This window comes from Camponotus vicinus, unplaced genomic scaffold (assembly GCF_025532165.1).
Source record: "Camponotus vicinus isolate PSW18456_S1 unplaced genomic scaffold, iyCamVici1.0 SCAF_3, whole genome shotgun sequence".
Taxonomy (NCBI): Eukaryota; Metazoa; Arthropoda; class Insecta; order Hymenoptera; family Formicidae; genus Camponotus; species Camponotus vicinus.
Genome location: NW_028141967.1, coordinates 10,655,512 through 10,674,160, shown reverse-complemented (window position 1 = coordinate 10,674,160; position 18,649 = coordinate 10,655,512). Strand labels below are relative to the sequence as shown.

The window sequence follows — 18,649 nt, the reverse complement described above, 5'->3', positions numbered from 1 at the left end:
CGAGCGTAAGACTGAAGCTATAATTTTAAAATAAGACGCAATCGCGCGGAATCAAATAGGTAGACGGGGAGAAACGAGACCGGATAGGAAGCGTAAAACAACTAAGAAAACCGTCGACTTCGAAAATAAATCGCCAACTATCAAAATCGGTGACGCGAAGATAATATTTAAGGAAACAGATATCTTGACGTCCACTTAGATAGAAACTTAAAAGTTAGATCGCATTGCGAGTACCTTAACAGCAAAGTCAGGTTGCTGTTCGGAAAAGTAGGTAAATTAGCTAGAGCCCACTGAGGCCTGCATTTTAGGGCACTCTCCACAATTTACCGAGGCGTGTTCGCACCGACGATGGCTTACGCTGCTGCGGGGTGGGCCAACCTGTGTACGGAGGGTGACATTAGGATCTTAAAGGCTTTGCAGCGCCGTATCCTCATTTTGGCCTTCATGACCGGTGCATATCGTACAGCCTCGTGGGAGTTGCTCTGCATCGTCGGGGGAACGATTCCAGTCGATATAGTTCATCGCGAAAATATCGCGCGGTATCAAGTTAGGTTGGCAGAGGACGCCAAGATCGATAACGTAGAGATTCCTGCCGAAACCGATAAGAAAACCGCGGTAGGAAGAATTAGGAATGAGGCGACAAATATGTGGCAGACCCGATGGGATTCATCTAAGAGGGGTCGTGCCACATTCGCCTTTTTTAGAGACGTGCGTAATAGGTTAGCTTTGCGTTTCCTCGAACCAAACCACTTCAGCGCGCAGGTCCTCACCGGACACGGCGATTTTAGAGCTCGCTTAACGTCATTTAATCTCGTGAACGGTGACGCGTATGTATGCCAGAGTGGGGCAGACACGGTGCAGCACTTCTTGCTGGACTGTCTACTCTTCGACGCGCAACGAATAGTTTTGCGTAGCGTCATTCCGGAAAGTGAATGGAGATGACCGGACGTGGCACGTTTCTTGGTGTCAAGTCGAGAGGCTTTTGCCATATTCACCGACTTCTGTCGAGAATCCCTTTGGCTAAAGGGATACGAAACGTAGAGTTAATGCTAGGTAGGACGTTGTTCAACCGGAGAGGTCGGAGCCTTCGATGATGGGAGCGTGGGTGGGAGCCCGTAACCTTCTCGGGACAACCGCGCTCTTGAACAGCAATCGCATCGCGTAGAATTAAGTTAGCTTCCTTGCTAGGTAGGATTCTTCCCAACCTGCACATCCAACTGTCCAACGGCTATAAGGCCACGAGGCCATAAAGCCGTATCCTACCCGCCCATCCTAACCTCATCCTATTCCATCCAAAACTTTGCCCGACAGGGTCAGAGCGTGCATCCGGACGGGGTGCAAATGGACAGGTCTTCCCGTGGTTCCCTGTTTACACGGCCAGTGGGGGGTGGAGCACTATGTCGGATGCGAGTGTGCGAACCGGCGGCTTTAGGTGCTCCTGAGTGGCGTGGTAACGAGGCGCTTCATTGGTCTGTGACCGAACTGTCCATTCCCGCGATAAGGATCCCGTGAGTACATCTGGATTTTTCTATCGCCCGGCTCGGGGCAGTTTCGATAGACAGTGGATATAAAAAATGTGGCGTATGCTCGGAAGGGCAGTGTAACACCTTTGCCATTCGTAATAAAGTTTCACACATTAACTGTCCCTATCTACTGTCGAGACGTAGAGTGGGATGCTGTCTTTACTTCTGTGCTTACTTCCCGCCGATGGAATCAATGCAGCAAGCAGAACTGACAATGCAGCAAGCAGAACTGACAAATTTTAAACAAACGAAAGATGGTGAATCTAAGCGAGGTTGGTTGCGGTGAGTCGCGCCACCCGAAGTAGTAAATACGCGAGATTGACCTAGTGTCTAGAGGCTGGAGAGAGTTCTCTCCCATGGAGGTTATCCTCCATTTTATTTTTAAATTTTATTTTTGCCGCAATGTGCACAGACTCAACTCGTTTTGATGCCACAAAGCAACACGCTGCTGTCCAACTTAGGCGTTTTCAAGGTCAGCTTCTGAAAGCAACACGCCGCTAGCACAAATAGAATACGATCCAAATGGATCATTAAGTCTTGGCGTGATTTCAAAGCAACACGCCGCTAGAAAACTTCGGTGTGATGTTAAAAGTTAAAACGTTGCTAGCTGTCTCAGGACTGACCTCACCTGGGTTCTTCTCCACTTGGTGCTTTTTATTTAGGAGAGAGGAAAAAATGCTTCTTACGCACACTCCGGCCCCCGTAGGCCGGAATAGTGTGGTACTCGGCCTATTTATCGCCCCCTACCCACTAAAAACTCCTCTCTGTGCATCCATCCGGTTACGGCCGTCTCCCGAGCGGTATCCGCGTGAGCATTACCCGCTCATTCGGCATGTGCCTATTGGGCTTTCGCCCTCTTCCTGTCCGGGATTTTCCCTGGTCCGAGTGTAGTGCGTGTGCGAGCGTCAGTGTGTCTGTGTGCATGTGTGGATGAAAGAATGAATGAATGAACATGAATGAACCCTTCCCCCCTGTATCCCCCTTCCCCTTCCCCTCTTCTTCTCCAACCCTCCACCCTCCAATGTCCCCGTGTGTATGTGTCCCTATATGTATGCGTAGATAATGCACAAATGTATAAATGTATGATGTATGAATAATTCAATGTAGCAAGTGTAGTTGTGGACCTTCTATGTCTAGTTTCAGGTAAGTCTACTCTAGTCAAGTTAGATTTAGGTATAACTTGGATTATTTATTTATTGTTAAGAATCCTCGTTATCCGCCACTAGGCGTTCACGAGCTCTTTCATCCTCTTCTTTCTTGGTCATCACCTCTTCGGCGAACGAATGAAAGGCTTGCCAATCTTCCTCAGATTCACAAATCTTCTCAACCACTGTTTCCAGGGATAAGTCTTCACCAATGACGCTAACGAGTACTTCACATTCCTCGTTCCATTCTTCACATCTCTGCAGAGTGTGTTCAGGAGAATCTTCCTCCCTCTCACAGAATGGACAGATGGCCGTGTCCACTTTCCCTATTCTGTAGAGATACGAATAGAAGTATCCGTGTCCAGTAAGTAATTGGGTGGTATGAAAGGATACCTCCCCGTGTCTTCTTCCGAGCCATGACTCCATTAAAGGTTAGATTGTGACCGGACAGAGTATGTTATCGCCTATAAAGGGTGTCAAACTCACCGGAACGCAGGTTGCGACGAGTTCCGCTTACGGTCGCCAGTTGCTTTCACCTCTGCTAGCAACAAGGTACAGGAATACAATTCCCCGGGGGCAGTCGTCCTTCCAGTCGGAGGTAGTTTCCGCTCTCGCCGGCCCACGCTAAAGTCCCTCAGGAACCTCCTCGCCGTAGGTTGTAGACCTCTCTCGTCCTCTGGCAATCACTGGTCGACACTCTGGATGAACCAGGGTCAACACTCGAGACGCTGGGATAATTATGGAGAGGAATCTCAGAATGTTCGTACACGCACTCACAGACACTGAATCGGTTGATATACGGTCTTTTATTGCGATGCAGTACACAATATTTTAATGAGCTACAATCTCCCATCAAAAGCACTAGGCTCTCGCACGCACTCGTATCTACGCGTTAATTCGTATCGCGGATAATGCTAACGGGATATCTCACGACTCTTACTAGCAGTCTTAACTCGTTCAGAAGTTGTTGCGGAATGAGCTCTCGAGACGTCGCGACGCCGCCTTTTATACCCTCGGTCTCCAGTGGGCGCCCCACCATCGGCCGTCCGGCAAATCGCCGCGACGCTCCCGCCGCGACGCTCTCGGCCAATGGCGTCATTCTCCGGGCTGGCGTCCTCGCGATCACCTCGCTCCTCGCGTTATTATCTAATACATTATTATTTGTTCTTAAACCCATGCTATCGAGATATTTCGCTTCTTGTACATGTAATCCATGTATAACTATAATCGCATCAGACGGTCTTCGCGTTTCCGACTTAAAATACGAATTTCGTGTTGTCGACAGGTCCATTGTTATGGGAACGATCATTTTTACATAGCTCATCCGAATAGGTGGTGTTACCGCGTATCGCATCGACTTAGAATCTAATAACATTTTCTTAAGCATAAACATACATGTGAAAAAATAAAATTCATCCGTTTTTATTATGATTTCGTTCGTCATGCTAATCCTATATTTTTCGCTACGCGCGATATAATATAATGCAATGGTTATCTGGTGCAGTAATCGATGAATATAATAAAATCGTATAATTATGGTATAATAGAAATATAATATTTATTATTTTTAATTATGGTATAATAGAAATATAATATAATAGAAATTATGGTATAATAGAACTAAAATTATGCCGTTTCATCTAGGATATGCTATTCGGTTATTTACATGCTGCTCGTTAAAATAAACTATCTCTTTACGAGATAACGATTATGACTTTCCGCGATAGCGAATCTATTATCTTACTTGATAACAATCTATTCGAATTTGTCTTTAACGAAAAGAGAAATGATGCAAAAATTGATATCGCTTAACTGAGTGTGCAAACTCCACGCAACTTACAAATTATAATAATATAATATCTTTAGGCACACGTTCTGTAAATAAAGATAAACTAAAATTGTCAAATTTTATGATTAAACGTACGGCTATACTCATGTAGAAAATAATTTATATGTACACGGCCTTAACTACTAACCGGGTAAACTCGTGTCGCTCTCGGGTGCGTATTCCAATACTTACAAGGGGACATCGCGCATGGACCTAAGAAGATATGGATGGAGTCTAAAGCGCTCATATGGGCGAGGGGGCTGTGAAATTTGCGGTAAGGGAGGTGTATAGCTCTGTCTCTTTCCAAAAGCGACCTTCGGCTTTGTAACGAATGCAACCGAAGATATCCGAAGTGCGCATTGCGTACTTGTACAGTATATGTGTCATAACTCCTTGTAGACGTTAAATATAAAGCAAACATCGACGTTTTATCAGTGTTGTTTAAATTTTCTTCGAAAGGAACAATGCCATATTGTGTGGTTTCCAATTGTACGAATTGTACAAAACCCGAAAAAAAGTCCGAAGTACAAATAGAAGAGGAAAAATGCAGAAAAATTTCTTATCACAAGTACGTAATATTGTTTGATTTTTAATTTAATTTCTTTCTTTTGAACTTAATGAAACATTTATTAGTACATATAATTGTATATATTTTAATATAAATATTTATATAAATTTTTGTACAAATATATATGTATATATGTATATATATGTATATATATGTATATATTTATATATATATGTATGTATTTCTACGTTTTTAAGTTGTTGCATATTGACAGATATTGGTTGTTTTGACATATTTCAGATTTCCTCGAGATCCGTATAAACGAAAAATTTGGTTAACAGCTTTGGGAATAAACTGGGAACCTCCGAAAACAGCCACAGTATGTTCTCATCATTTTACTGAAAGTGACTTTGAAAATTGGACAACACAAAGAATTTTAAAAGAAACAGCAGTACCTGCAAGTGCAGGGATTTTTGATCAATTTGTGAGCGATCCTAATCCTATATCGGAAGAACCAACACCAACATCAACATATTCTGAAGTACCGAAAGTATGTAGTAAATTTTTGTCTAAATCAATCTTACACAAAGACATATTACATCTTGTTCTTTGCATAATGTATCAATTTCATATATTTTATAGAATATTTTTATTTTTTAGGTTGTGAGAGTCAGTAGTCCACTTCACACAACAAAGGTTGATTCTTCAACATCTATTACGCCCAGTAGACTACACAAACTCCCCAATTAAAAAAAGGATGCGAGAAGCACATAAAAGAGAGATTACAATGCTTCGCCGACAGTTGTACAGTTCCCGACAACAGCAAGTACGATATAAAAAAAAAATTGAAACTTTCGACACAATTTTACGATCTCTGAAGAAGAAAAACCTGCTCTCATTGGAGGACTTGGACATCATTGAAAATTTCAGTGAGTGGAACAAGAATTTATTAAACCGACAAATATGCACGATAAAAAAATTAAAAGTTCCTCGCTTGTATGATCCTGAATTGCGACGCTTTGCTCTTACACTCCATTACTATTCTCCTTGTGCTTACAATTACGTTCGAAAAAAATTGAATAATTGTCTGCCGCATGCAAAAACGATATCTAAATGGTATGCTTCCGTTAATTGCGAACCTGGTATAATCTCTGAATCACTTACATTAATAAAACAGCGTGTTAAAAATTCAGCTTATCAATTGATTGGGACATTAATGTTTGATGAAATGGCTATTCGTCAGCAACTTGAGTATGTCTCAGGTACTATTTGTGGGCATGTCGATTTTAGTAATAGTATTGAAACCGATGAGACATTGTTAGCGAAAGAGGTATTGGTTTTTTGTGTGGTGTGTTTAAATGAAAAATGGAAAGTACCGATTGCATATTATTTAATCCATGGTCTAAGTGCTGAAAAAAAAGCAAATTTAATAAATCAATGTTTGATCTCACTGCATGAAATTAATTTCAAAATAATTTCACTTACGTTTGATGGCACGGCAACTAATTTTACAGCTTTAAAAACTTTAGGTTGTAACTTTGAAATAAATAATTTTAAAACATATTTTCAGCATCCAGCATCTAAGAAAAAAGTATTTGTTTTCCTTGATGCGAGCCATATGCTAAAATTGATAAGAAATACGTTGGGGGCATCTAAAATTTTAATAGATGATCAAGGACAAGAAATCCAATGGGCATATTTAAAAGAACTACACAAACTTCAAGTAGCTGAAGGATTTCATTTAGGAAACAAACTAAGTATAATATTAACTATGAAAAACAAAAAATGAAAGTAAAATTAGCAGCACAACTTATGAGCCAGTCTGTTGCAGATGCACTAATATTTTGCAAAGATATACTAAAATTGCAAACATTTCAGGGGGCTGCTGCCACAATTAAATTTTTGAAAACTTTTAATGATCTGTTTGACATTTTCAATTCAAAATCTTTGCAGCAACATGGTTATTTAAAGCCAATTAATTCTGAAAATTGTCAACAAATTCAGAAAATACTCAATGACACAGCTAATTATATTTCTGCTTTGAAATTACGGGTCTCTACAGACAGAATCATTAATATTATAGATTCAAAGAAAAAGACTGGTTTCTTGGGATTTTTAATTAACATTAAAAACATACTGATGTTGTACGAGGAAGTATGCGAAAAAGACAATCTCTTATCATATATACCAACTTAAAAATTGAGCCAATCAGTTCAATTGAGCCAATCAGTTCAAAACTGCTTTAAAAAAAATTATAAGTCACGCTGAATTATCTATACCCACTACAGGGAATTGTATACCTATTGAAGAAATTGCAATTTTGCATACTTCCTCGTATACTTCCGCAAAAAAACCGATTGACGTTATAAATAATTATACATCATGTTGGACAGATATTTTGCATATTAACGAAGATCATGATTACCTAGAAAATATTTACTATGCTACTGAATTTAGTATTAATGTTATTGTATATGTAGCCGGATTTATTGTGCGCAAAATTCAAAAGAAAATAAGATGCATTGAATGTTTAAAGGTTTTATTAACGACACCAAGCGAAACAACATATCATGCGTTAATAAAAATAAAGTCACGAGGTTATTTAATACATCCATCAGCCGACGTTGTATTTATTTGTAGAAGTGCGGAAAAAGCAATTAAATCAAAATTTGATAATGGCAACATAACAAAACATCTGCAAAGAGAAATAGAAAATGAAATTATTCATGAATTTATAGGCAGAAACATTTTTAGCGAATTAAATAATCACACAGAAAACCAAGAACCATTGCAAAATCACCGATTTTATTTAATCAAATTAATTGTAGAAACATATGTAAAAACGCGTATATGTCATCTGTTAAAATTATCTACAATAAAACCGAGCGAAAGACAATTTTATAATAAACTTACTTTATTTAAAGGACAATAAATAAACTGAAAAAAATTTTCATGGTATGTAATTTCGCTATAAATTAATAAAATAATAAATTTCTAATTTCGCTATAAATTACAATCGTATTTACTTTTATTTCATTCTTTATAATTATGATCCTATATGTGTGATACTATTATATATGATAATTACTATTATAAAAATTATACTATATATTACTTTACTATATTTCAGTAGACGAAGAGGCGAAGAGACGCTGTGGCGAAAAAAATTTTACATATTTACATTTTTACAATTTTGAATTATTGGAATTAAAAAAAAATTAACTAAGATTTTCTGAAATTACTGAAGAAGTGGTATTTGTTTTTCTATGAATTTTCATAGTTTTATTAAAAAACGTCTCCAATTGTTAAATAAATTCTTTATATTTACATATTTTTTATTTTTAGGTTAAATATATATTTATTTGCATATTATTTACATACATATTTTACATATTACATTTTATTTTACATTTATTTACATATTCGCAATATTTACAATTCTGTATTTTTATTCGAAAGTTAGCTAATATGGGATATATAACCTTTCGGGAATTATCGGATATGCGACGGAAGCACCCGAAGGTTGCTTTTGGAAAGAGACAGAGCTATACACCCCCCTTACCGCAAATTTCACACCGCCCCGGCTTTAGACTCCATCCATATCTTCTTAGGTCCATGACATCGCGACGTGATACCAATCGATTTTAACCAAACTCGTTGTAGCGATAGATCTTTATGTCAAATAATATTGGGTAAAGGGATAAGTTGCGCTTCTTAAGTATTTGCGAGAAAATCAAAATTAAAGATGTTCGAGCACCTTATGTGCAAATCGAATAAAGCGTTTTATTGAAGAGCGCGTGGCGCAGCGGCAGCGTATCAGACTCGTAGCATCAAACGTTGCTGGTTCGATTCTTGATGAGTAAGATTTCTTTCAAAATACAATTTTTTTTGCATCAGAATGCAATTATTACACAAAATAAATGTACATTACATGAATTAATACATAAATGAAATTTTAGTTTCGTCTATTTTGTTTATTTTATTCTACAAAAATGCATTTTCCCGGTTGCGTCTTCTGCTTAAGAAATCCGTTTGTATACAAATAAATAAATATAAGTAGAAATAAATAAGTATAAATACTGACTGTGTTTATAACTGCGGATAGGAGATTACCATACAACAAAAATAAATGTGAAACATTTTTATATGATACAATTTTATTCATTGGAAGTAGATGAAATAGTGCACATTGCAGGATGATATTTATCGTAGAAACAAACGAAACAATAATTCGAACGACAACTTGCGCATTGTATAAAAGCTGCGTTACAATTACATGGTTTTTTTAAAATATCAAGTTGAAAACATACCTCATTAACATTCATGAATACATCTCTTTCATCTGTCAGTTTTGACGCAAACCATGCATACTTTAACATATTTTCAAAAATCGGAGCAGACAATTGATGATGTACGATTGCATGTATTTTTACGCAATCTTCACGAGATGCTATTTCGCGTTTTTGCTCTATTAAAAATGAACAATTTTGTAGGCGCTTGATCAAATTTTTAACTTGTCTATAAAAATATACATCACACGGTTGATATAACGGTGTGCACTTTGGAGGAATGACTTTAAGAGTACATGTTCCTACACTATCATCGTCCAGAAAAATTTCATCATACAATGCAGAATTTATTTGACCACCCCACGAATCTATTAATAGAAGAAATTTCTCTTGTTTTACATAAGGTATTAATGCTTCTTTTAAAAATTGTGTATATAAAGATGTTGTTAGTTTTCCAGATTTCGAGGATGTCACTACGACATTTGTATATATTTTGACGAATTCGTCGACAGCTTTTTTTACTTTAGGGCCGAACACACCTGTCGCTTCTTGTAAACAAATAAATACACGCGGTATTAATTTTCCGGACATGGTAATCGCATATTGTGCATATTGTATTAATTGTCTCCTTTTTTATTTATTCGTGCGAATTGTTACTTCACTTGTTTCTGTGATAAATATCCTGCGAAAAACATTTGATAGTGAAGGAACGTATGCAGTGTAATATTGTGAATATTAAAATGGAAAATGTATCTGATTCTTCGCAGACGTCGGAACGTGAATGTGACATTAATTCACTTTATAGTGATAAGTCGAAATTACGGCTGAAAGATGCAATTATATATTTCAAACAATTACTTCTCGAAAATGATCTTGTGGCACGAGAATCGTCTGGAACAATTTCTCACGAAGCAATACAAATTGGCGAATATTTGTATGCGTGTTACCAATTCAATAAATCCACCGTTGAAATACTGAACAATAAAATATTTGTAGAAGCAGAAGAATTATGCAAGAATCTGACGAAGAGTATGATTTTCATGAGGTTCAAGATGATGATTACGACCAATATGTATTATCAGAAAAAAAAATGAAATTGACGGAATATATTCCCTTGGAATACAAAATCAAGGTCGTCAACATGGCCAAAAATCATCCAAACTGGAATTTCAAAAATCTGCAAAAGAAAGGATGTTCCCGTTTAAAATCTATGAAGCATTTGTATCGGTGGGAAAATGATATTAAACATGGAGGAACGACTATAGACAAATACAACATGATTGACTCTTGGACATATGATCGTTTCGTGGAAGCTAGAGCCAATTACCAACAAGTTACTACCAGGAATTTGCAGCAATGGGCGCTAATCGCTGCAAGTCAATTCCAAGACTTTTCTTTTAAGGCATCTGATACGTGGGTCGTGAAATTTAAGAAGCAACATAGAATCAGACAAAGAAAAATTACAAAATACGTAACCGCAAAAGAAACTGCCACGATAGACGAAATATTGGCTGCAGCGGACATTTTCCGAGAACAGACACTGAAATTAATTCCCAATTTTCACAAGGATTTTATCATCAACACAGATCAAACAGGTAAATAAATAATAATAATTTCTGTATAAAAATAATATAAGATACGTTATAACTTTCTAATATATTTACAGTTATGTATAATCAATATGATTATATATTGCATGATGTCAATATCAGTCTACATACGATAGAACTTTGTCCATGCGAAGGGCGAAAGCAGTTTTCGTACAACGACAAAACGCTAATAAAATCAGCCATTCGTACACAGCACAATATGCGATTACCATGTCCGGAAAATTAATACCGCGTGTATTTATTTGTTTACAAGAAGCGACAGGTGTGTTCGGCCCTAAAGTAAAAAAAGCTGTCGACGAATTCGTCAAAATATATACAAATGTCGTAGTGACATCCTCGAAATCTGGAAAACTAACAACATCTTTATATACACAATTTTTAAAAGAAGCATTAATACCTTATGTAAAACAAGAGAAATTTCTTCTATTAATAGATTCGTGGGGTGGTCAAATAAATTCTGCATTGTATGATGAAATTTTTCTGGACGATGATAGTGTAGGAACATGTACTCTTAAAGTCATTCCTCCAAAGTGCACACCGTTATGTCAACCGTGTGATGTATATTTTTATAGACAAGTTAAAAATTTGATCAAGCGCCTACAAAATTGTTCATTTTTAATAGAGCAAAAACGCGAAATAGCATCTCGTGAAGATTGCGTAAAAATACATGCAATCGTACATCATCAATTGTCTGCTCCGATTTTTGAAAATATGTTAAAGTATGCATGGTTTGCGTCAAAACTGACAGATGAAAGAGATGTATTCTTGAATGTTAATGAGGTATGTTTTCAACTTGATATTTTAAAAAAACCATGTAATTGTAAAAACGCAGCTTTTATACAATACGCAAGTTGTCGTTCGAATTATTGTTTCGTTTGTTTCTACGATAAATATCATGCAATGTGCACTATTTCATCTACTTCCAATGAATAAAATTGTATCATATAAAAATGTTTCACATTTATTTTTGTTGTATGGTAATCTCCTATCCGCAGTTATAAACACAGTCAGTATTTATACTTATTTATTTCTACTTATATTTATTTATTTGTACACAAACGGATTTCTTAAGCAGAAGACGCAAACGGGAAAATGCATTTTTGTAGAATAAAATAAACAAAATAGACGAAACTAAAATTTCATTTATGTATTAATTCATGTAATGTACATTTATTTTGTGTAATAATTGCATTCTGATGCAAAAAAAATTATATTTTGAAAGAAATCTTACTCATCAAGAATCGAACCAGCAACGTTTGATGCTACGAGTCTGACACGCTGCCGCTGCGCCACGCGCTCTTCAATAAAACGCTTTATTCGATTTGCACATAAGGTGCTCGAACATCTTTAATTTTGATTTTCTCGCAAATACTTAAGAAGCGCAACTTATCCCTTTACCCAATATTATTTGACATAAAGATCTATCGCTACAACGAGTTTGGTTAAAATCGATTGGTATCACGTCGCGATGTCCCCTTGTTAGATCACCCGCGTCTGTGATTCTAGGCTTTCGTCCGTGAAGCTCGCGGTTCCATCATCTGCTATGTCCGTCCGGCTGCTGTTATCGGTTGGAATCATCTCCCTTACGTGTGACTAACGTAATTCAGTTGATCCGCGTCTCGTACCGCGCATCTGACGATTCTTTGCTCGGACGGCTATCACTCGACCACCTGGTTTATCGATCGAATTATATTCTCTACCTTGGTATGCATGCGTCGCGACCTTCTGTTCGCAAGTCACCAGTTACCCGGGTCCTAAACCTACTTATCCTAAATTAACCTTTTATTTATTCTAACTATATACATTCAACGTTCTCAGGGTGATTTCGTCGTGCTGGTCGATGGTCTCGGCTCCGCCGCTACGCTCGCCGGGCCCCCGGCCGCACTCGTGGCTGTCGGTCGCAAGGTTAGGCGGTAAAAGGTGTAATTAGCAATAGATATTTATATTCGGGCGAAAGAGGTGTCAGGTCGTGGGGTCTGAATACCTCAATGGTAAGAGCAGTCGCCCGGCAAGCGAAAGACTCGGGTTCGATTCTCGATTCAGCGACTATCAGACTGTTATTTTTCTCGCCTATAACTTCTTTGGGGTGTAAGAGGGGTATTTTAAGAATCTCGAATTGAGATTATAAATTTTACTTGGTTTAACCAAGATAAATCCGTGCCCTGTGCACAAATATCTGTTTCACAGAAAAATTAATTTTCTGTGAAACTGTCGCACGATCACCCGCGTTTGGCTCTTATACGCCTTTGATATCTTAATATTTCCATTAAAGGTAGTATAGCGTTGCAAGTTCTTTTACCTGCAACGTCTCTTCTTTGTAAATATATCTTCCATTGTCTTATACGTAGAACTTCTTCGTCTTTTTTAATTTCTTTCTCAGCTGAGTTACTTCATTCGTCACGTCGTTTAAGATCGTGAACTCGAAGGAACACTCTTTTGAAATATAGGCTGCCTGGATCGGAGTAGGTACAATCCTGGCGAGCAGTAAGGCTGCGTCTGCGGAGACGGTTCGATAGCCCGCGATGACTGATAGCCAACGTCCGTTGTATACGGCGTAATCTGTCTCTGATCTTCCTATTCGATGTTGCATCGCTCCATATGGGCGTCCCGTAATTAATAACTGAGCTAACAGCGTTAGCGTACAGTTTTCTTTTCTTTTCGCGAGGCCCTCGTAAATTGGGCATTAGGCTATTCAGAGCTCGAATAACTTTCGACGCTTTCTTCTCTACATAATCAATGTGGTCGAGAAATTTCCATCCCCTATCCAGGAATAGACCCAAATTATGTGTTTCAACGCAATTATGTGTTTCAACTTCTTCACGATTAACTCGTATTCTGTATATATTGTTATTAATTAGTCTCCTATTAAAGATAATTGCTCTCGTTTTATTTTCAGCTATCTTTAATCCCAGATGTTCTATGCGCCTGAGGATTTTACTAAGTTTGTCACGGACGTACTCCGCGCTCGCCGGCGGATAATCGCAGCCGGGATCAGGATTCGGTTTTCGGTTAGGCAAGCTCAAAGATCACGCTCGGGGTTTTCGTCAGAAAATAAAAGCGAAGTTTTATTCGTGTTAAATATGTACAGAAGAGAAATGTATAACTGGTCGAACGTATGCGTGTACGGTGTGACGGTACGATACAGCGTGTATACGGTCGCGATGCACAAGTAACCCGTACTTTAATCTCTTTCGCGGTTTCGCACGTTGGAATGCGCGTATACCGCGTGTGTTTACAAACGGCGCGGTCAATGACCGTTTGACGTAGCGTGGCTCGCATTTTTGTCGCTCGTCTGGGCTTTCGGTCTAGCCCCGTTTTTACGCAGATGATAAGCGTGCGGTTCTTGGAAATTTGCGAGTATTTCCTAACGGAGATAAGAAATTCCGGGAACGCCGTGCCGACGAGAATGCCTCGTCCGAGGTAGCTCTCCTCTCTACCCCGAGGTGTATGCACCGGGCGTTTAGGCGGTCGGATGTTAGACCGATATCGAGATCTCTCGATCGAACCGAAGTGCACTCTGATTCGGTTTATTTCGGTCGGATAATGCTCAGATGGAAGGAGCCTATGTCAAGAATCGAGAGTGCTCGATGGAGGAAGAGTTCTCTCTATCTCCGGATCTTGAAAGTTGGCTAATTCTTTTGGAGCGGTCTAGGTTTCGGATCGTTTCACTTGCGTGAGCGGATAGGAAAAATATGTGCTTAATTTGCCGAATGCGGACTTTTTATACCGGCTAATTACCCGCGTCGGCGCCCGGCGGAATTACCCCTTCCGAACGGGTTTCGGGAAAACGGTACGGTCGGGCCCGTTCGTAAGGGTTCGGGAAGTTCGCCGAACGCGGGTTTTCGCCGGTCGGCGGTTCGGGCCGCATCGGCGACGCTCGGTTTCTAATTTAGCCTAACGGCTTAAAGCCGTATACGGTACGTGTTACACGTTTAAAAAATGTGGGCGCACCGCGCCCCTGCCTCTGCCCGGCGGGTGTTCTGCCGGGCGGCAGCTTCCGGCGGATCGCATGTCGGGAACAAAGTAACGTGCAGGAGGTGCATCGTTACAAGTTGCAAGTTATTTTTTGCCAGAGCACCAGCGACATAATCCGCTTTAGACAGGACAAAGGTGTCATCGGCGTATCCAATAATCACGCAACCGCGCTCTATGAGTGTACGTAACACCCAATCGTATGTAATATTCCACAGGGTCGGTCCGAGGACCGATTCCTGCGGAACACCAGCCGTTATTTTCCTGGTACGCGTAATTCCCTCCATGGTGGGATACTCTATTTCTCTATCCGACAGATAGTTGTTGATAAGTTTCCTGATATAAACAGGGAAGCCTTTATCTTTAAGAGCTTGCCTTATGCGACTCCATTTTAACGAGTTGAACGCGTTTGTTATATCCAGACTAGCGCCCACGACTATTTCATGATTACTCTTAGCTTCTGATATAAACTCTTGTACAACGAGTAGAGCGTCACACGTCGATGTCTTCCTTCGGAATCCAAATTGATTGGGAGCTAACCTGGATGCAGGATGATGATCCAGTCCTGTATTCTTCCCTCGATTATTCTTTCCATGGTTTTCCCTAGTTCACTTAAGAGGCATATAGGGCGAACCTTTGGAGTTAGAGGGTCTAGTTCCCCCTTAGGAATTAATACCAAGATGGCCTTTCTCCAAGCCATGGGAAATAAGCCTTTCATGTAAATATTGTACATATTAGTTATCTTAGTTAGGAATATTTCCGGGATTCTTTTCAGGAAAATCGACTTGATTCCATCGATACCCGGTGCTTTATTAGTGTTAGATCCTTTCTTTAGAATATTACAGAATTCTTGTATCGATACATTATACTCATCTCTCCATTCGATGTCTTCGTCATCATCCGTAGTTCCCGCATTCCAATATGGATTTTCAGGGAATAACTTGTCTATAATTTTGGTAAGTATATCCAATTTAAGAGTCTCCGTAAGACTTGGTGAAGCTCTTCTTAATTTCTTTAGTACAATGCGATATGGAAGGCCCCAAGGATCTTGCTCTATCGTATGTATCAACTCATCCCAAGCCCGTATCTTAGCTTTTTTAATCTCATTTCTAAGATCTTTTTTATTCTCTTTGTATATATATTCTAGTTTTTAGAATAATTGATTTATCCTTCTTTGCTTTAGCTTTCTGCCATTTCCTTCTGGCCTTGTGACACTCTTTCCTCAAGCTAACGATCGTCGGATTCTACCAATACACGCTGTCTTTTTTTGGCGGCTTGGCTCTGGGCATGGAGTAATCACAGGCATTCGTAAGTACCTCCTGTACCCACTTTGCGGCCTTTTCTATATCTAATTCCGGGGTCTGTCCTACACAGCTCCATTTAATGGACTCTTTATACATGTCGTCATCGAATTTCTTATACGACCATCTAATATATTTTTTCTTTCTATGTACACTATCGGTATTCACATTAATGATGTCGAAACTTATATATCTATGATCTGAAAGCGTTTCATCTTCCAGAACATTCCAATTTACAATTCGAGGTTTCAGCGCAGGATTACTCCATGTGATATCTACCACCGAAGTGCCTTGAAATCTCATACACGTGGGTTGATTACCAGTGTTAACCAGTATAATATCCTTGCTGGCACTCCAACGAGCCAATCGATCCTCGCAAGCGTTATTATATTTACATCCTCAGAGGACCGATTTAGAATTGAAATCTCCGATGATTAGATCTCTCTCCACATCTTGGATACTATCGTCCAATTCATCAAGGAATTCCTCATAGGCTTCATCGTCAACATTAGGGGATATGTAGCAGGATATTATCGTTAATTCCATCCACTGCATCGTGACAGAGAAACGACCCTGCTTTTTGACAATACCGGTACATGGCAAATTATTATTAGTATTCCAGTGTATGGCTGCAGAACCATTTGTACTGCTCACCCATGTAATGTCGTCAGGTACCCTATACGGTTCCGTTATTAGAGATATATCGATGCACTTCCCCTTCTCTACTTGCATCAATAAGTCTTGAGCGGCTCTGCAATTATTTAAGTTGACTTGTATAAATCTAATCATTGTGTGTCCATCCTTTCTACATCATCGGTCCTCCTTTCCAATGATTTTTCTTCCTGTCTATTTCCTTCTTCAGATATCGGACTACTCTTTTGTGATCTGCTCTCAGACGGACTACTCTTCGGCAGTTCACTCGTGGTCGAGCTATGTGCTCGTGTTTGTGTCTGTGGACTACTATTCGTGCCACTTCCCGAAGTAGAAGGAGAGGAAGGTATTTTAGCTCCACTACATCTCGCTGATCCCATTCTGTGGTCACCACTCATTCCCATATTTATACATAACATACATCTCGCTTTATCTTTGCACTTGGGCGCCGTATGTCCTACATTACCGCATTTAAGGGGGGAACCTGGTTTATAGGGCCAAAAATTTCGAATTTTTTTTTACTTTAATCGATAGTAGTACTCTCAAAGAAGATACTCGTAAAGTTATAGAACGAAATTCGAAATATTTTTATAGTTACAGCTTGAAGAGCAATATAGGAACGCGCAAGTATAGGAGCGCGCGGTAAGAATTAAGGTTGTGCTCCATCTTTTAGTTTCTGATACGGTATTATTTTGCTTGGCAAATGTTTGTCGAAGCATATTTGAGTCAGTGTTCATGTACAGGAAGTCTGTGTACATGTTTATATGTGTAAGTGTAGCTGAAATGGCTGATTGATTTACGATTATGATTAAGAAATTTTCAAAAAGAAGGGCTCGTGATGAATATGAAAAAAGCTGTAATGGCAACATTATATCACTATTCTACAAATGAACAGCCAAGGCATAAAAATTGTCTGATGGAAGCCGAGAGTTGGTGCGAGTGGTGCAAAGCTGATGCCAGAAGTGAAGAAAAAAATTACGACCATCGCTCTCGAATTATTACATCAGATATTGAGAAACATCTTATTTCTATTTATGAAGAACTGTCAAAAGAAGAATTTTTAACAAGATGCTTAGGCGGACATACGCAAAACTCTAACGAGAGTTTTAATTCAACGATCTGGCGTCTCGTTCCGAAACATTTGAATTCTGGCTCGAAAATTATTGAAATCGCCGCTTTTATTGCTGCAGGAATCTTTAATGAAGGATATTCCACTATATTGCAAACAATGATGTTGCTGGAAATAAACATGGGTCAACAATGTAAAATATTCGCCGACAAATACGACGAAGAACGAGTTACGAGACTGGAGCGGCGCTGACTAAGCAGCACAAAAGAGGCTCGTATAGCTCGTAGGCTTCACGAAATCCAACAACGAGTTTTATGAGGAAGCGGAAGGCTTGTTATATGGACCTGGTATAGCAGATTAACTGTAAGTTACCAATAATTATTCTTTTTTAGTACCGTAAACTTTAAACGCGATTTTCTCGAAACCACTTTTTCTAAATTGGCGGGAAAGATAGAGAAAAAACTATCCGACCAATCGACTTCTCCCAACATTTTTTAGTTACATAATTGTAAACCATTCTATATGAACTAAAAACATTTAAGAAAAAACTAGTTTAAATAATTTATTTTTGCATAAATAGGTCAAAATTTTGGGGTCGAAATCGCTATTTTTCACTAAAGTCCCATAATTTTTATAATTTTATATATTTTTCTTAATTTTTTTTAGTTCATCGACGATAGAATTTTATGACAAGTAAAACCAGATCGATTTTTTTTGTTTCAGACAAGAAATGGAGGCTGTATTTTTCCCGTC

At 38.8% G+C, this 18,649-nt stretch overlaps 4 protein-coding genes and 1 pseudogene across 4 annotated transcripts; 2 read left to right on the top strand and 3 right to left on the bottom strand.

The window, feature by feature from the left end:
• Positions 1–2,722: 2,722 nt before the first annotated feature.
• On the bottom strand, positions 2,723–3,094 carry LOC145969009 (uncharacterized). The gene has a single exon (XM_083094877.1). The coding sequence runs from the start codon at positions 3,092–3,094 to the stop codon at positions 2,723–2,725; it is 372 nt and encodes a 123-aa protein (XP_082951003.1).
• Positions 3,095–4,903: 1,809 nt separating this feature from the next.
• On the top strand, positions 4,904–6,714 carry LOC145968809 (uncharacterized). The gene is made up of 4 exons (XM_083094615.1): positions 4,904–5,064; positions 5,305–5,554; positions 5,665–5,933; positions 6,575–6,714. The coding sequence occupies exons 1-3, from the start codon at positions 4,961–4,963 to the stop codon at positions 5,752–5,754; spliced, it is 444 nt and encodes a 147-aa protein (XP_082950741.1). The 5' UTR covers positions 4,904–4,960; the 3' UTR covers positions 5,755–5,933; positions 6,575–6,714.
• A 2,447-nt stretch (positions 6,715–9,161) lies between these two features.
• Positions 9,162–9,988, bottom strand: LOC145969008 (uncharacterized). The gene is made up of 2 exons (XM_083094876.1): positions 9,951–9,988; positions 9,162–9,918 (listed from the first exon to the last, which is right to left on the bottom strand). Exons 1-2 carry the CDS (start codon positions 9,986–9,988, stop codon positions 9,162–9,164), a joined length of 795 nt encoding a protein of 264 aa, XP_082951002.1.
• Positions 9,989–10,033: 45 nt separating this feature from the next.
• Positions 10,034–11,836, top strand: LOC145969007 (uncharacterized; annotated as a pseudogene).
• Positions 11,837–16,575: 4,739 nt separating this feature from the next.
• On the bottom strand, positions 16,576–16,965 carry LOC145969006 (uncharacterized). Its single transcript, XM_083094875.1, has one exon. It carries the CDS (start codon positions 16,963–16,965, stop codon positions 16,576–16,578), a length of 390 nt encoding a protein of 129 aa, XP_082951001.1.
• Positions 16,966–18,649: the final 1,684 nt, after the last annotated feature.